We start from the raw sequence: 18,479 nt of genomic DNA, 5'->3' as shown, positions 1-18,479 counted from the left end.
ACAATAGAAATAAAATTACAACATGTTATAATTGTAAATATAATAATAAAATAATAATATTATAGCACATTGTGCGGTTTGGATTGGACTAGATCGGTTATGAAAAGTAGATCCGAAATCCGATCCAATCCAGCGGTTTGTAAAAAATAGAATCCAATCAAATCAGAATTAGTGCGGTTTTAATTGGTTTTCGGTTTGGATCGGATTAGATGAGGGGTTTAATTTGGATCGGTTTGAATTTGAACAGCCCTAGATGGTACGGTTTCAATAACAATGTCTCGAAGAAAGCCGAAACTCAGATCCAAACTTTCCCTTCAAAGTTGGACTCTCTCTCTCTCTCTCGTCGTTCCCTTCTCCTCAGTTCAACAACGACAACAATGGTCTTTCTTGTTGCAAGCATCGTCTTGCTCAACCTCTGCTCCTTCTTCGATTCCTCTTCCTCTCCCCCCTTCTGCGTTTTGATTCTCTCTGTTCGGCTTCTTCGAAGGCACATACATTAGGCATCAGATCCGGTTGCTTCTAGGAGGACTTTGGCAAGAATAAAATCATCATCTTTAGTGCTCCATGGGTGAGGAAAAGTAGGTGTTGGGTGTTCTGGGGTTTGTTTTGAGGAGAAGTGCTCCATCAACTTCTAGTGGTTTTTGTGTTTTGTTGTTGCAGAGAAAAATATTGTGTTTTGGTTTGTCTTGGTACAAAATACAAAAAAAAAATATTGTGCTTTATGGTTTGTTGTTGTTGTATTGTTGTTGTAGCAGCTTTAGAGAGATTTGGAGGAGGGAGGGGCTCTTGTAATGGTGATAGTAATGAACAGATGAAGATGATAGTAGAGCTGGTTAATGGATAGAAGAGAATGTTTTATCAAGGGCAAAATGATCATATAATTAATATTTTAAGTGAGAATGATGTTTTTAAAGCGTTTTTGAACACTGAGAATGATTTTAATAAGAAAAAAAGATTGGAGACAATTTTGATTTTAATGTTTTTTGTTATTTTTTTAAAACAAAAGCTCAACACAACAAGGTAGAGCAAATAAGGACAGTCAACAATCCAATATAAATAAAAACAACACAACTGATCTCCAAGTCATCTCCGGCATAGCCATCAACAACAAAAGGGATCCACACCACTCCACTCGTTAGCGCTGATGAAGGTCATGTTGATAATTTCTTCAACGCCTTTGCTTGTATTCTGGAAGATCCCGCTATTTCTTTCCATCCAGATGTTCTAGAGAATCGCACAGAAGCACCTCAACTGATGCCTTTGATTCTCCTTACTCCTCGATTCGTCTGTCCAGCTTAAAAAATGCTTTCATCGAACCCGGATAAGACCATTGTCGGCCAAAAGCTGATATCCAAGCACTCCACACCTGCCACGCAAAGGTACAGCCTAGAAACAAGTGATGTACATGTTCCACATCATTATTACATAACACACAAACATTATCTTCCTCAGTGATGATACCAAACCGGCTTAGCCTTTCCTTTGTATTCACTCGGCCTATACGCACAAACTAAGCAAATAGCTCCACTTTTGGTAGAACCAAACCTTTCCAAATAGTCCTAGTAAAGCTGAAACTGGTTATCTCCTCTGGTAGCATTTCCTCCTGTATCACCTGCATAAACGAGTTAGTTGAAAAAATACCTTGCCTATCATATTTTCACACCACTTTATCCTCTCTGTTATGTACTAGTTTCACAGGTCTCAGAGCCTCATGCAATTGGCTCAAAAGTTCCAATTCTCATTGAAAGAGCTCATGCCTCCATTGGAAATTCCAAATCCACTCTAACCCATCTCAAAACCTACAATCCCCTATAACAGATCCACCTTGGTTTGAAACAGAGAAAAGCCTCGGGAACCGATCCTTTAGAGGCCCACCGAGAAGCCAAACATCCTCCCAAAACCAAGTCCGTTGCCCATCACCCACCTCCATTGACAAGCCTGTGACCATCTTATCCCTAATCTGTTGATTTGTGATATGTACTTGGCATATATCCTTCCATGGGCCTCCTCTAGTAGGTAGTACTTGAGTTGATAGTAACTCATTTGAGTTCAGATTATGGCAGGAACACACTACCTTCTTCTACAACGGGCACTCTTCTTTTACAAACCGCCACCACCACTTAAATAACAGAGCAGTGTTTTGAATCAAAGCGTCCCCAACTCCCAAATCGCCTAGCTTTTTAGGAGCCTGCACCACTTCTCATCTTACCAAAGCCATACCATTTCGACCATCTTCCTTACACCACAGGAATCTTCTCTGCAATGAAATCAACTTCTCAGCAACAACTTTTGGCATCTTGAATAGACTCAAATAATACACTGACAAGCTATTTAATACAGATTTGATAAACACCAATTTTTCAGCTTTATTTAACACCTTAGCTTTCCACAGACTGAGCTTTTCCTCCACTTTGTCTATGATAGGCTTCCAAGTCTTCACCAACCTCGAATTTGCACCTAAAGAGATTCCAAGATATTTAACTGGAAGAGTGTCTCCCTTACAACCCAACAAGTTACGCATACGCTGGGTCCACTGCTCATCACAATTGATTGGAATCAAGCTGGACTTATCAAAATTGATACTAAGCCCTGACATCAACTCAAAGCACCTCAGCATCCGCTTGTAATTCTTAATAGTCTCCTCCCAAACCTGATTCTTCTCATCTCTATTATGTGCACCATAGACCAGGATAAATGAACAATTGAATAGACTCTTTAATATTACTCCTTCAACACACAACCACCTCTCCCCCTTATAGCAATTATTTATTTTAAACACCAAATCATTCCAAATTAACAATAATCCACCAGAGGCACCATCAGAACCTACATATTCCCAGCCTAAACCATCTTGCCCCCATATTCTTGTAACGTTAAACCTCGTCACTACCTGCTTTTTAGTCTCAATTAATCCAACCATATCTAACTTATGTTTATTCTTAAGGTCTTTCACCATTCGCAACTTTCCATCACCTCGTAACCCCCTAACATTCCATGAACTAAAAATCATTTAAAATATTTTTACACACCTGGTTTTTATTTTTTGGTCTGCACCGTCTCATTTTCGCCTTCTGCTTTGTCACTTTTCTTTTACGAGCTATTTATGCGTTCTGTGCTTGGAGGATTTCCATAATGTCCACATCCTTATCTTGCAACACAGCACCTGACTCTTTTCCCAGCTCCCAGGTCCTTCTGTTTTCCAGCAATTGCTCTTAGGTCCTTCTGTTTTCCAGCAATTGCTCCTCTAACTTTGAACACTGACTGTCGCTGTCCTCTGCATTATTTTCCAAGTCCTCATGTCGAAAAGCACCCCCTTCAATGCCATAGTCAACCTGTTTGCAGACCCTCCTCCTATATCTTTGGATAAGACACTGGCCACTATCTGATCTCAGCTCAAGCAAGGCACCGGTGTCGTCACTTGTCTTTAGGTGCCCGCGGTCCTCCTGGATGCATCCCTCAATCAACGTGATGCCTCCTTCCTCAACCCCCTCATCAACTTCGTTACTCCCACCGTCACCGACGACTTGTCCTTCCACCACCCCAGCCGTTTCAAGCTCAGCCCTGGCCGCTAGTAACTCTGCTTCGCTACCCACTGCACTTCCATCATCGTCAACAGCGTCGGGGAGATTCTGATAATTTTTTATTTGGAAATTTTGAGAAAATATTGATTCCGTGCAGTGTCCTCATATTAGTAAGGATTCACCAAAGATTGAACTCTTGACCTTTCGAATCTAGAGCTCTGATACCATGTCATGATACCACTCATTCCAGAAGCTTATGCTGATGGAAAAAGGTAACAATAATGGTTATATCTCTAATACTCCCTAAACCTCCATCGTACACATTATACAAATATTCCATTGGCTCCCTGTACTTTCTCTTTATAATTTTGTCTTATTTTTTACATTTTAGGTGTGTGATGCAACTTTTTTTATTTAACTAAATGCAAAACCATATATTTTTGTATCCATATTTAAATTGGTAGATAATAATTTTTTTATTTAAATAAAAGCCAAAAACTAATAGAATAATAATATAAATCGTGAATATTATTAATATAAAAGCAACTTTGAAATCGTTAATAATTTAAAATGCAAACAATCCAATTGTCAGTTCAAACATTTAAGCATTACATGGTATATAGTTTTAGAAATTTGTTGTGATTTAAGAATTCATAAACCACCATAATAAATAGTGTGAGCTTACTACCAAACGAAGGTCAGAAAAGGGTGAACTCTTTGAACAAAATAATGAAATGGTGGAATGAAAATAAGGGAGAATCCGATTCTCTAACTAAAATTTCAATAGAAAAGCTAGTAATTTTTTGTTCATTAACGAAAACATACTTTGCATGTTCTATACTTTTGATTATGGTATCCCACCACAGTAGCCATCCAAATCTTTTACAAGATATCATATCATAATCCTTATCTTTGTTTTATTTTTCTTCAAGAGTAACCTTTTGGCAAAAATATGGCCCTTTTTTTTTTGTTTCAAGAATCTCCCTTTTCCCAATTTGTTTGTCTATGGATCAACGAAATAAAGCTATTAGTGCTAACAAAAGAACTTTTCAGGACTAAAACCACAAAAGAAGTTAAGGGCAGGTGTAAAGCTATTCATTCTAACTCAGATTTATGCGGGTAATCAAAGTTATTTTGAAATCAATTTGTTGTTGTAGCAATGTTACTAGCTAGCTAGATACAATCTTAAAAAAGATAAATATAAGAAAATAAAGTTTAATTATACTATTGTCTAGTAATAAGTACTTTACCTAACAATTGATGATATTAGAGAAGTTGAATAATTAAGATTTTAATCAAGTTCATGGACTTTTTATACATTTTTTGCACACGTAAGAACACTATTAGAATTTGAAAGATCCTCAACTATATGTCTTAATTTTTCCTCACTGCACTTACCGTGTGATATTTTTATTTTTTATTTTTCTGGCTGTCAAATTTAGAAAATAACATGAAATCACCAGTATTAATTTATGGATATAATTAGAGTACTTTAAAAATATATATTCAGTACATTTTTTTATTTCTTAATACACTTGTTATCAAGATTTTTAATTAATTTATAGGAAATTCTGTTCAAGATGGATTACTCCCTCTCACTTTTAAAATCAGCCAATTAATATAAAATAATTTACTATAAAATGATGATTTAAGTGCTATTAAATTGATAGGAAAATATCTTTTTTAATAAAAAAATTGTGTCGTTCACAAATTTTTAATAGTAAAAGTATTAAAAAAAAAAGTTTTTTTGAGAAGTTACCATTTATGTTTCGGTTTGAATTAGCTTTTTTGAATGAAAAAGTATTTTTTTAAAATAAATAAGTACTTTTATATTTTTGTATCTAAACATAAGAAATTTGTGTGGATGAGCTTATAAGAAAATATCTTTTTTCAAGTTATTTTTTTAAAAGATATTAAAATTAAGTAAAAGTAATTTTATGTTTGAATATCTTATGTAAAAAAATCTTTTTATCTATCAACTATATTTGGGTATAACAATATAAAAGTACTTTTTTGTTTATTTATTATGTAAAAAATATTTTTTTAAGAAAAAAAGATGTAAATTGTAGCTTCTAAAAAAATATATTTTTATTTCTACTACTAGAAATTTATCAAACACGATGAAAAATAAAAAAATATTTTTCATTGAAAAAGAACTTTTTTGTCAACTTAATAGCACCCAAACAAGCACATAATTGATAGATAAAAATACAATTTCGCTGGGTAACCAAGAGGGGTTCTGCCAACTCCTACCAATTTGTATTAGGCTGGACTTTAGAGTCCATTTCAAAAAAAAAAAAAAAAACATGTCCAATCATTCATGGTAAACCTAATTCACCCCCAATTACCGCTACTAAACATAATAAATCCTATCTTTCACCGTTCAAGTCTAGCCTCATCCCCCAACCACGACGGCTGTCCCTTTTTGACCTCCCTCCTCCATCAGAAGACACATTCATTTAAAAGACACATTCACAAAAGACACTTCCATTAAAAAAATATTCATAACCTACATCAATGGACGATGCATTCGTTCTTTCTTTTTCAAATATACGTTCCATCGACGAAGCCATCAGAAGATGCAGGATTTTTGTTCGTGACCTCGGAATGACGTCAAGGGATACACGTTCGATGGCAATCGGGTGATAGAACACGTACGAGTTTTCGCGATAATCGATTTTACCATCACGAAACAGTGGCCCACCAATGAACCGGCGACGTAGCGGTTATTGCGGTTGGAACGGCAGCGCATCGCAGCGGCAGCGAATCGGCACCTGGGTCACAAGCTCGGCGTACTTCACCTTTCTAGAGAGGGATAGGATGTTGAAGCCATTGTTACGGAGCATGGTATCTCTGAGCATCAGATGCATGATAGCAGGCTACACTGAGTCAGAAGTATTAACATGTTAACCAGAACGATGATCTGGATGGAACGGGAATGAGAGCGAGGTCATCCTCTTCACGTCTAGGGTTGGCAATGGGTAGGGTAGGGTTTGAACTCTACCCTAATCCTACCCGCAGATTGAAAACTTTTTTAAAATTCTACCCTACGCTGTCTGCGGGTTGTGAATTTCTCAACTCTAACCCTACCCGTACCCTAAAGTTCTAAACCCTACCCTACCCGACCCTACCCGCAGAAAAAAAAAATTTTCAAGCACATATTAAAATTAAAATTTTAAATTTCATACATATTAATAAAATAAAAAATAAAAATTAAGTTCAAATTAAAATTAAAATAATAAAATCTTAAAGAAATCTAACATAAAATTATAAATAATATAATCATTAACTAATTTAGTGGCTATTTCAAGTTTTTATAAGAGGAAGATTGTGGATTCAACACTTTTTTTTTTTTTACTACATACATAACTTTTACATATATATTATATAATATATTAGGGGTGCGGGTAGTATAGAATAGGGTACATCTTGAACCCGTACCCTACCCTACCTGGTAAACCCGGCCCATACTGTACCCTACCCTACCCGCAGTGGATCGGATAGACAACCCTATCCGAACGGATTGGTCCGGATTGGATACCCACAGATAGGGTATAGATTACCAGCCTACCATGTCGCAAGAAAATGGGGCGATGAAATCTTGAAAGCCATGAATAACCACCATGCCATTGTTTTAGAGATTAGGTTGCGTGATCTCCACCCCTCCAAAAATAGACGCTGATCACAGTAACTTTGTGGACGATTACTCCACACAATTTTTATTATTCAAATTTCATGTCATTTTTTAAAATTCAAANTCAAAGAACGTATAATTTTTCAAGAATAAACTTGACCATTTACTAAGTAGAATTGATTGATTGGAAGTAAATATAAAGTGACTTCACACTCATAATGCATAAGAGTTAAATTCTATAACGATCATCAAAATATTAAAAAGTCGTTACTTTTAGATCATGGTGTCATTTCATGATCCAGATGATTTTGATGTTCAAATAATGAAACACTTATAACTATGTGACTGTTCAAACATTACATTAAAAGAAAAAAAAATGACCTTTAATCCTAGTTTCCCGTACCCACATGATGTCTCAACTCCCATCACATCGCCATTGCCAATCACTTTTTTTTTTTTTCTTCCTCTTAAGTGATTCTTATTCTGAGTCTCAGCTAAGAAAAGTAACCTCCAAAATTTCACAGACAAAAATAAAACCGTCAAACACAGACGCAAATAGTGTCAAGTGTCTCCCACTCACGCCTTTCACCTTCTCCACTCTCTACTCTGCCGTTTCTTGCTTTTTTTTCTTACCACCCCATTTCACCATTCCGTCAAAAGTTGAAACTTTTTCATTAAAAGACTCCATTTTTGCATTCCTTGTGAGCTTTCTCTTTCTCTCTCTCTCTCTCTCTCTGACACGCACACACACATCTTCCCTCATACCTACTTAACTTCAAAGTGTGCTGTTATTGCTGTTTCTTTTGATTGTTCCTTTACTTTGATTATGTGGAAACTGTTTTCTGCTGCAAATTTAAACAAGTGTGATTGATCTTTGATTGGTTATCTACTCTGTATGTACCCCTTTTCACATTTCCTTTTATCTTAAAATAATCCAAAAAAAAAAAAACTGCTGCTTCAAGTAATTGAGGTTTAGTTTTCTTCTACCCATTTCATTGGATATGCTTTTCTTTCTCTGTTCCCCTTTCATTTTTCCCTTAGAATCCAAGTGGGGTATAAACAAATATAATAATAATAATAACTGAATCTTTATTTGGTTTGTTTCTCTCTTGTGACAGTTTCTGCAGGTGAAGAAGCTAGAGCTGGGAAATTCACAAGATGAATAGGGCATTGGTTCGTTTTCTGGTTTCTTTGTGGCTATGTTGTTGTTTTTGGTTGGTTTCAATTGGTGAAGCACAAGCACAAGGAGGAGAGTATATGAAGTACAAAGATCCAAAGCAACCAGTTGCAGTTCGTGTTAAGGACTTACTTGATCGGATGACTCTTGAGGAGAAGATTGGCCAAATGGTTCAAATTGATAGGAGTGTTGCTAATGCTGAGGTCATGAAAAACAGCTTCATTGGTAAGAAGTAAGAAGTAGTTAAAGGGCATATTTGGAAAGTGTTTTATTGCTTGTTTCCCCCCCTCTTATGAGCATTGTATTTGAATTTTTTTTTTTTTTTATGAATGTTTTAAACCATATGATTAGTTGGTGATTGTGTCCTGTCTTTGAAATATTTGCATGACATAATTTCCTTGTCTTGTTTATAGGTTGGGAAATTTTTAGAATGATGTGGCCTATTTTCATACACTTCCATTCCCGTGATTTCCACCAATTTCCCACTCCCACATCCAATCACATTGCAACATACAATTTCAATACTTTTGTCACTTATGTTGAGGGAATTTTTCTGTGTTTGTTACTTAGTGTCTTCATTCTTTCACATTTTAGTTCACTAAACATGACAATTTCTTTATAGATTTTATAATAGATGTTAACATTTTTGCATTTACTTGTAAATATGAATACTTAAGAATCTCTCTGTGGACTTATTACCAAAATGAGAAATGGCATGCTGATTCTATTGGCGGGGAAGGAAAGCCTGAAAAATCGGAAAGTTGCCGATTTTCTGCCATTTTCTTCCTTTGCCTTGTACTTCACTTGGATCTCTGCCCCCTTCATTCCTGTTTGATCTTTTTAGTGAATGATAAATTTTGGGGATTTTTTAGCTTTTTTTTTACAAAAGATCTTTACAAACAAAAAGGCAAGTTTCCAAAATTAAAGGAAGTGATGACATTATTAAGGAACTATCAATTAGCTGGTTCTTTTAATTGCTTGCAGGGAGTGTATTAAGTGGCGGTGGAAGTGAACCACTTCCGAAAGCTACTGCTCAAGATTGGGTTAACATGATAAATGAATTTCAGAAAGGGTCTTTGGCAAGTCGATTGGGTATTCCAATGATGTATGGGATTGATGCTGTTCATGGCCACAACAATGTCTATAATGCTACCATATTTCCCCATAATGTTGGACTTGGATGTACCAGGCAAGTTGAGATTTTGATTGTTTATTTGTCAGCATGTTACATGACAACTTTCGATAGAACTTTCGCACTTCACTTGATATTTAATGATTTATCTGGTTCAAGGATCTTGTTGCCACAATGAGCAAACTATCATTCTTGTGCAATGATGGTACTAAAATAAATTTGCTTATGATATCAATTAATTTAGCCTGAAATATACTTTGGTTTACAAGTCAATATCATTGTGTTTGTAATCTTAATGGTGTTTTATTGATGCATTAGGTTGTTTATATGCTTTATTTAGTTCATCCACCACTTGTTCTGTTCTAATAATCTTTGACTAACAGAGATCCTGACCTTGCCCAAAAGATTGGAGCTGCAACTGCTCTCGAAGTCAGAGCGACGGGGATTCCTTATGTCTTTGCTCCATGTATTGCGGTAAATAAAAAGCAAGAGTCTAATGATAAACTTGTGTAGGAAAAATTCTTGTTAGGCGTAATGTGTTCACATTTCTTCCTTTGATAACTTAACTAATTACTTCTGGAACACTATTTGTAGGTTTGTAGAGATCCAAGATGGGGTCGGTGTTATGAAAGCTACAGTGAGGATCCTAAAATTGTGGAACAAATGACAGAGATAATACCTGGACTACAAGGAAGTCTCCCTGCCAATGCCAAGAAGGGATTTCCATATGTTGGTGGCAAGTAAGAAATTAATCGTAGTAAATCCATTTAAAAGAAAGACTGTGTTTCCTTATTTGTTTTCCTCAAGTGTTTATGAACATATTTCCTAAAATGTTGTCCTTGCCTGGTGGTGAATTATGGTACATAGTTACATAATTTTCATGTTTAGTGCTTATGCATCACTAATGTTGTAATGTAATAATTAACTAATAAGTTTCAACTTTAAGAAATTAATGTTTGAATTAATCTTATACGTTGTGTCGAAAGAGCCATCGTATGCCTCTGTCTCTGTATCTGCAAGGTGTTGATATGTTGTATCTGTCATTGTGGTAGCCATGTGGTTCTCAATAATTGATACTCATTCATAATCTCAACTTAATTTAGATAATAAAGTCTTTTTAGGATGTTCTTGTGAGTAGTGAGCATAGTTTTGGTAATGCTCCAGAGTTCAAATCAGTAACAAGAACATCATATAATACAACAAGTAACGAGGAGTGGAAAAAGAAAGCAAAATCAGGATTATATGATGAAGTTGTATTTTGATGTAGTTGCATGAATAAAATTTTCATTTGTTTTCCCTCTATCATTCATCAAGTTTATACATTCCTTGCAGGACAAAGGTAGCTGCTTGTGCTAAGCACTTTGTTGGAGACGGTGGTACAACCAAGGGAGTTAATGAGAACAACACTGTGATTGACTGGCATGGATTGCTTAGCCTTCATATGCCTGCCTATTCTGATTCCATTATCAAAGGGGTCTCGACAGTGATGGTTTCGTACTCCAGTTGGAACGGGGTAAAGATGCATGCAAATCGTGATCTAGTCACCGGCTTCCTAAAGAACACCCTTAAGTTTAAGGTGATTTGATTACTTTCTAATCTTTTTTTGTGAATTTCACTACTACTATATTGTCTTGTATATCTCTATTATGGATAGAAAAAAATCTGGGAAAGCAACATAATTAAGTTACATTGTGTAGCATTCACTGATATTAAACCTTCTACTTTTAAGCCTTAGTTGTTTATCATCATTTGTTATATCCACATTGAGATGTTTTCATGTCATTTTTCTTTGAAAATTTCAATCGCCATTTGATATTTCTGTCATGCTTATTTGAGGAGGCATATGAAATACCTTCAGGGTGTGTGTGGTTGGGGAAATTATAAATAATTCCTAAGAATTTTAAGATGGGAATATCATATTTCCATGTTTGGTTCAAAGTTTAAAAAGCTATTTCCAAGCAAGTTTGATTCCAAGAAATCAAAATACCATCATTTCAATTCCCACCTTCCCTCTGGGTATATTTGATTCCCGTGGGAATGGAATCTGAGTAACAAAGTAATACTTGAACCACACACCTACTAGTAACAATATTAGATTATTACTTTCTTCTATTTATCTATTATAAAATTTATATTGGATTTGAAGCCTTGAGAAGTCTATTTGACACACATTGCAATAGGTGTATCTTGCATGATGCTTACTAACTAAATTTTTTTATTTATTTATCAGGGATTTGTCATCTCTGATTGGCAAGGTATCGACAAAATCACATCGCCACCAGATTCAAACTACACGTACTCTGTCCAAGCTTCCATTCAAGCCGGTGTTGATATGGTTAGTCTGTTCTTTATGGCCAAATTGTCAGCAGTACTAAATTTCTGCTATAGAACTTATTCTTTCTGTTAATTACTATTATAGGTGATGGTCCCGTACAAGTTTGATGAGTTCATTCAGGATCTTAATCTCTTGGTCAAGAACAATGTCATTCCAATGGACCGGATTGATGATGCTGTGGCGAGAATTTTGCTTGTTAAGTTTACCATGGGTCTTTTTGAAAATCCTCTAGCCGATTTCAGTTTAGTCGACCAGCTTGGAAGTCAGGTGAGAGCTCAAACCATCCCAACCATAAATTGGATTTTGTTGTAACAAACTTGGCAACAAAAGCATGTATATTCTGTAATGATAAGATCCTGTTGTGTATCTAGGGACACAGGGATCTTGCAAGGGAAGCTGTGAGAAAATCTCTTGTGCTGCTTAAGAATGGGAAAAATGGAAGTGCTCCACTTCTGCCTCTTTCAAAGAATGTTCCGAAAATTCTAGTTGCTGGTACACATGCTGACAATTTGGGTTACCAATGTGGCGGGTGGACAATCAAATGGCAAGGGTTTAGTGGCAACATGGACACAAGCGGTAAGCGACTAAAGATATGTCTAAAAGTTTCGGCTCATCCGAGGAACCTTAGAAACAGTTTAAAGTCTTTTTCTTTTCCATGAACAGGAACAACCATTCTTAGTGCCATAAAATCAGCAGTTGATCCAAGCACTGAAGTTGTATTTCGTGAGAACCCGGATAGCGAATTTGTAAAGTCCAACAACTTTGATTATGCTATTGTTGCTGTTGGTGAGCTTCCTTACGCCGAGACTGCTGGTGACAGCACCACTTTGACAATGACGGATCCTGGTCCAAATATAATCAACAATGTCTGTGGGAATGTTAAGTGTGTGGTTATCATTGTTTCTGGTAGACCTATTGTGATAGAACCGTACATTTCTTCTATAGACGCATTGGTGGCAGCATGGTTACCGGGCACTGAAGGCCAAGGCGTGACCGATGCCCTTTTTGGCGACTATGGTTTTAGTGGCAAGCTTATCTGTCAAGGACCTAGTAGCAAGGTAATTCTCATTTAACTCATGAAACCTTTCTCATATTACTAAATTGATCCATTGGTCATTGAACAACTCTCATTTCATTTGATGAAACTGCCTATGTTGTATGTAGGTCAACCTCAAGTGTTGCTAGTGTGAGGGCTTGTATATTTACCATTTTGGTGACACTAATTATCAGCTTATATTTAATAGGTACATTTGTGACTGTGATTTATCTTTAATGCTTCATCATCATATGTATAATGTAAGAATCTTTAACAGTTTAACCCTTTGTTTACATTATTGACAGGTGAAGCACAATTCATTGGAGCTTATTGAAGAGGGTAGCTAGAGAACTAACTTGGGATACTTCTCAGCTTAGTCTTATTTATTTTATCTCATTCATCAATGTATTGGATCACAAATATTGCTCATGAACTAGTGATTGATCTCTTTATTTCAATTTTCTTATTCAAGACTTTGTAAGGAATATCAGACAATTAGGGACATCAACTACTAGGATTTAGGTAGCCAGGCATTGAGCAAATTTGTTAAGAGATTGAATATTTTGATTTCTCATTGGGAAAGGGTGTGAGGGTCTTGTAAGTAAGTTCAGATTTCATTACCTCTACTCACACCATTGAAACTTAGAACTTAATCCAAGGCTTTGGTGTATCCCAAAATTCACAAGAATTAAAAAAGCAAATTTGTGTAGCCCCAGAACCACTATTTTTGTTCCACTATCTTCTATTTTTTAAAGTTATATTAACAAACAATTTGTTCAAAATTTCTTGATGATTTGAGAGCCAAGTGAAACTGCTAATTTGCTATCTCAACCTTTCCCCATTTTTTGGTGGAATTAATGAAAACAAAATATGTAATGCTTCTGCTTCCTAGTAGGAGTTGAAGACACCCAAAATTTAAGACTAATACATATGAACAAATGACCAACTTCAAGAAAATTTTATCATGTATTTCAACCGATTCTTTTGCAGCTCAATTCCTGTATCCTTATCACTTGCATCTACCCGTATAAGGAACATGGTCCTTGCACAGAAAGTTGCATACTCCTTCCTCCGGTCTCGTTAAAAAAAGCAACATGGTTCTTGCACAGAAAGTTGCATACTCCATCGACTAGTCTCGTTAAAAAAAGCAGTCCACAACAGCATGCTGAAAGATTGTATGTGTTTCTAAGTGATTAAATTTTTATCTTCATCCTCAGTGTTGGAACTTCACAGGCAGAGTACCAAGTCATACCAGCGCGAAAGAACTACTCACTCTTGTTTAATCCTTTGTCAGGCAAGCATCAACAGTGAGAAGGTGAAAGAAGAGATCAACCTGAAACAAGAAAGATGGGTTTATTGGACATTCAGACAGGTTGAACTGTTGAAGTAAGAGGCCAGGTAAAACATTTGGCATTGATGAGTAAGTTATAAGAATAAGTTTAACTAAGTTGTCAACTTTCTTCGGCTAATATCTGCTATTTTTTTAATCTTAAATTCGAAATTCTAAATCCTAAATCTTAAATTCTAACCCCCAACACTAAATATTCCAAAAATGAGGGTTAAAAAATAATTTTTCAATAAAGAAAAAAAATGGCTAATATTAACTACTTAAACGTTGGTTCCTATACTTTTTCTACAAGAATACCAAAAATTGAGTCAAACAGATATTCTGACAATGCTGCTAATATGACAAGAAGGAGAGGCAAAACTCGAAAGTCCAGTGTACAACTACAATACGTAGTGATTCATGAGTTTATGATGAACAGCATAATAGAATTCCATGTAGCCAACAACTCATAGTTGGACTAAAGATTGGTTTGTTGATAGTGATCATGGTAGTATCCTACAGTTTATTAAAGTGGCAAATATAACAATACATAAGTATGTTATACCATCACTAGCACCAAACGGAGAGAGGCAGTAGCTAAAAATATTGTCAATTTGTAATGTAAATTATAGCAGGAAACAAAAATAAGACTCAAACTCTCGGCATGTCCAATATATATTGAAAGAACGTATGGGTAATCAAAGAAAGCATAAGCTAAACTAAAATATTGATTTGTGAGTACATTACAAACCTTTTGTTACATTTGTGCTGCATCCATATTTTCATCATTTTCTTCCTCGTTGCTTTTGCGGTCATCTTCATCCTGGTTCGAGCCAACCAGCAACTGTTGATTTCCCACCGTACTTTCATCGCTCTTAACAAAGGAGAGCTGATCCCTAGGAAGAGTACTCCTTTTGTAATTCCAAACAAGCATTGAAATGTAATCTTGTGGTGAAACAAGACCTTGTTCCCTTATGCTGCTTTGTTGCTCCTCCAATGTCTTTGGATCCTCTAGTTTTATATATTCCAGCAATGACTTTTCATGATCCGGTCTCCAGTTACTAGGGAATGGAGTATAATCTGCCTCCGGTACAAGAGACAACCTTGTATATTTGAGCCCATCGATTGACTCGGCAAGGCCCATCCTTAGCAAATTCTGATACTCAGGAGACTGCCCTTTCTTCTCCTTCAATGGGCGGCTCAGGTTACGCGCACCGATTTTGTATACTTTTGCTCTTGACCGGAGCTTGTATTTTGCAGCATATAGCTTTGCAAGCGAGCCCCTCACGATGTAAGAGCAGAAGTTCACAATCTTTTTCCTATTATCTGCATACCTATACCACTCAGCCATGGTGCCCAAAAACTTGTTCATTTGAGCATTTGTATGAGCTTGAGTAGCGTGGAACATTCTAAAGCAAGGTTGGGGATCTGGATCCCTATCTCCCTTGAGAAAGTTCAGCTTTCTAAACTGCTTGATGCATTGCTTCAAGCTCGCCGTGACTGACAGAAGGGTTCCTACACCCTTCTCACTTATGATCTTACCACCGGTGGCAGTGTACCTAAGAGTGGGATAAACAACTCTCCTACACAACACATGGTCAAGAAACATTATACCTTTAGTTATATGTTCTATGGGAAGGCTCTCATTGTCCTACAATACGTAGTGATTCATGAGTTTATGATGAACAGCATAATAGAATTCCATGTAGCCAACAACTCATAGTTGGACTAAAGATTGGTTTGTTGATAGTGATCATGGTAGTATCCTACAGTTTATTAAAGTGGCAAATATAACAATACATAAGTATGTTATACCATCACTAGCACCAAACGGAGAGAGGCAGTAGCTAAAAATATTGTCAATTTGTAATGTAAATTATAGCAGGAAACAAAAATAAGACTCAAACTCTCGGCATGTCCAATATATATTGAAAGAACGTATGGGTAATCAAAGAAAGCATAAGCTAAACTAAAATATTGATTTGTGAGTACATTACAAACCTTTTGTTACATTTGTGCTGCATCCATATTTTCATCATTTTCTTCCTCGTTGCTTTTGCGGTCATCTTCATCCTGGTTCGAGCCAACCAGCAACTGTTGATTTCCCACCGTACTTTCATCGCTCTTAACAAAGGAGAGCTGATCCCTAGGAAGAGTACTCCTTTTGTAATTCCAAACAAGCATTGAAATGTAATCTTGTGGTGAAACAAGACCTTGTTCCCTTATGCTGCTTTGTTGCTCCTCCAATGTCTTTGGATCCTCTAGTTTTATATATTCCAGCAATGACTTTTCATGATCCGGTCTCCAGTTACTAGGGAATGGAGTATAATCTGCCTCCGGTACAAGAGACAACCTTGTATATTTGAGCCCATCGATTGACTCGGCAAGGCCCATCCTTAGCAAATTCTGATACTCAGGAGACTGCCCTTTCTTCTCCTTCAATGGGCGGCTCAGGTTACGCGCACCGATTTTGTATACTTTTGCTCTTGACCGGAGCTTGTATTTTGCAGCATATAGCTTTGCAAGCGAGCCCCTCACGATGTAAGAGCAGAAGTTCACAATCTTTTTCCTATTATCTGCATACCTATACCACTCAGCCATGGTGCCCAAAAACTTGTTCATTTGAGCATTTGTATGAGCTTGAGTAGCGTGGAACATTCTAAAGCAAGGTTGGGGATCTGGATCCCTATCTCCCTTGAGAAAGTTCAGCTTTCTAAACTGCTTGATGCATTGCTTCAAGCTCGCCGTGACTGACAGAAGGGTTCCTACACCCTTCTCACTTATGATCTTACCACCGGTGGCAGTGTACCTAAGAGTGGGATAAACAACTCTCCTACACAACACATGGTCAAGAAACATTATACCTTTAGTTATATGTTCTATGGGAAGGCTCTCATTGTCGAGCTTGAGCATGTACTTCTGATCACAAAACTCAATCAACTGCTTCCTCAGCGAGGCTGCATCAGCCCTAGGCCCTCTAACACCAACCAAGATATGACCACCATATCTTATATAATCCATCTTCCTTGTCTTATCTGGTCCACTCGTAGGCACAAACTCCGGCCAAGACGTGTTACCCTGCTCCGCCTCCCCTTCAGGGTTATTCCATATAACATCACTCTTAGAAGGAACATAAAACTCCTTAATCTTCCCTTCCATCCACTTATCCAATTCATCCAAACAAACATTAACCAGAAGCGGGCTAAGAATCCCACAATGCCCCCAATTAGGAACCTTCTCGGCCTCCTCGGGCGCAAACCCGAAGAATGTATCCAACCAATAAGGATCAGGCTTAGGCTCATCCTCAGCCAACACCCTCTTCTTCTGGTACTTCCTCTTCTTCTTCTTCTGGGGCTTCTCAACCTCGGTCTTCACCACCGGAGTAACTAATGCGTCCTTTATCAAATCAACCACAAGCTTATCCCTCACATCCCTCATCACAGCACCAACCACCATTCCAACCTTCATTCCATCCAAAAGGGTACTCAGATCACCTTTCATATACCATAAATACCCTGCAAAACTCCTCCTAATAACCCTCAACACAGTGTGAGGAGTCCTACCGGGGCGAAAGGCAAAACTCTTGCTCGAAAACCGAGCCTCATAAATTGGCTCCAAGATCATCAGCAACACCTCCTGAACAATCTTGTCCTGAAAAGGGGTCGGTTGTGTGGTGGTTAATATGGCTTTGATTTTCCTCTTCGATAGGGATTCATAATCGGTGGTGTCTTTGGGGGACTTGATGAAGAACTTGAGGCGCTGGCCCCATCGGAATCTGCGGTCAAGGACGGCGTTACGGAGGGAGAGGAGGTCGTTGAGGGCGGAGGAGGGGACGGAGGAGCGGGGAAGGTAGGAGCCGGTGTCGTCGGCGACGACCTTCTGGTAGGCGAGGAGCCAGAGGTCGAGGCGGCGGAAGGAAGGGGAGAGGTTGGTGACGGTGGCGTTGGGGTGGCGGAAGTTGTCGACCCAGGAGTTGGAGAGGAATGCGATTGGGTCGTCCTTGAAGAGGGAGGGGGTGGGATCCGGTGGATGCCGGTGCAGCGGAGAAAATGAAAGGGCGCGGTGGTGTTGGTGCAGGTGCAGGTGCAGGTGCAGGGAAGGGGTTATAGTGCGCAGTGTCCGCAGGGGAGTATTGGTGCAGAAGAGGTTGAAGAAGTGGGTGAAGCGTCGGTGATGATGCATAATTTTTCTGTGTATTTTTTCCAGGGATTCATCTCATGAGTGTAGTGAAGCTGGAAATGGAAGCTGCAAAAACCCCTCCTCCACCAAACCCTGCAGCCCGCTGCGCTCAAGTTTTGTTCTTTTTTAATTTTTATT

The 18,479-nt window shown here is 37.5% G+C and overlaps 3 protein-coding genes across 4 annotated transcripts; 1 reads left to right on the top strand and 2 right to left on the bottom strand.

Annotated features, from left to right (window-relative positions):
• Window positions 7,593-13,455, top strand: LOC107638839 (beta-glucosidase BoGH3B-like). Of its 2 annotated transcripts, none has more exons than XM_021120714.1 (12): window positions 7,593-7,856; window positions 8,274-8,557; window positions 9,317-9,521; window positions 9,848-9,938; window positions 10,059-10,204; window positions 10,797-11,040; window positions 11,695-11,799; window positions 11,884-12,066; window positions 12,171-12,375; window positions 12,463-12,857; window positions 12,964-13,043; window positions 13,141-13,455. In XM_021120714.1, exons 2-11 carry the CDS (start codon window positions 8,314-8,316, stop codon window positions 12,982-12,984), a joined length of 1,839 nt encoding a protein of 612 aa, XP_020976373.1. In that variant the 5' UTR covers window positions 7,593-7,856; window positions 8,274-8,313; the 3' UTR covers window positions 12,985-13,043; window positions 13,141-13,455. The 2 variants fall into 2 exon arrangements, with proteins under 2 accessions (XP_020976373.1, XP_020976374.1); XM_021120715.1 differs by lacking the exon at window positions 7,593-7,856 and adding an exon at window positions 7,873-8,048.
• LOC107638836 (uncharacterized mitochondrial protein ymf11-like) lies at window positions 13,646-18,473 on the bottom strand. Its single transcript, XM_016342235.2, has 2 exons — window positions 16,164-18,473; window positions 13,646-14,168 (listed from the first exon to the last, which is right to left on the bottom strand). The coding sequence occupies exon 1, from the start codon at window positions 18,342-18,344 to the stop codon at window positions 16,170-16,172; it is 2,175 nt and encodes a 724-aa protein (XP_016197721.1). The 5' UTR covers window positions 18,345-18,473; the 3' UTR covers window positions 13,646-14,168; window positions 16,164-16,169.
• Window positions 14,920-15,771, bottom strand: LOC107638837 (uncharacterized mitochondrial protein ymf11). Its single transcript, XM_021122331.1, has one exon. The coding sequence runs from the start codon at window positions 15,769-15,771 to the stop codon at window positions 14,920-14,922; it is 852 nt and encodes a 283-aa protein (XP_020977990.1).

The sequence above is a fragment of the Arachis ipaensis genome, chromosome B04, assembly GCF_000816755.2.
Source record: "Arachis ipaensis cultivar K30076 chromosome B04, Araip1.1, whole genome shotgun sequence".
Taxonomy (NCBI): domain Eukaryota; kingdom Viridiplantae; phylum Streptophyta; class Magnoliopsida; order Fabales; family Fabaceae; genus Arachis; species Arachis ipaensis.
Note: the sequence above shows the minus strand (reverse complement) of the source record. Positions and strands in the feature narration are given on the sequence as shown.

Bases quoted from the DNA above. Each gene is read 5' to 3' on its own strand.
- LOC107638839 (XM_021120714.1), top strand. From the start codon at position 8,314: ATGAATAGGGCATTGGTTCGTTTTCTGGTTTCTTTGTGGCTATGTTGT. The intron at 9,939-10,058 runs GTAAATAAAAAG...CACTATTTGTAG, and splicing joins TCTTTGCTCCATGTATTGCG to GTTTGTAGAGATCCAAGATG. The intron at 12,858-12,963 runs GTAATTCTCATT...TGTTGTATGTAG, and splicing joins GTCAAGGACCTAGTAGCAAG to GTCAACCTCAAGTGTTGCTA.
- LOC107638837 (XM_021122331.1), bottom strand. From the start codon at position 15,771: ATGTTTCTTGACCATGTGTTGTGTAGGAGAGTTGTTTATCCCACTCTT.
- LOC107638836 (XM_016342235.2), bottom strand. From the start codon at position 18,344: ATGCATCATCACCGACGCTTCACCCACTTCTTCAACCTCTTCTGCACC.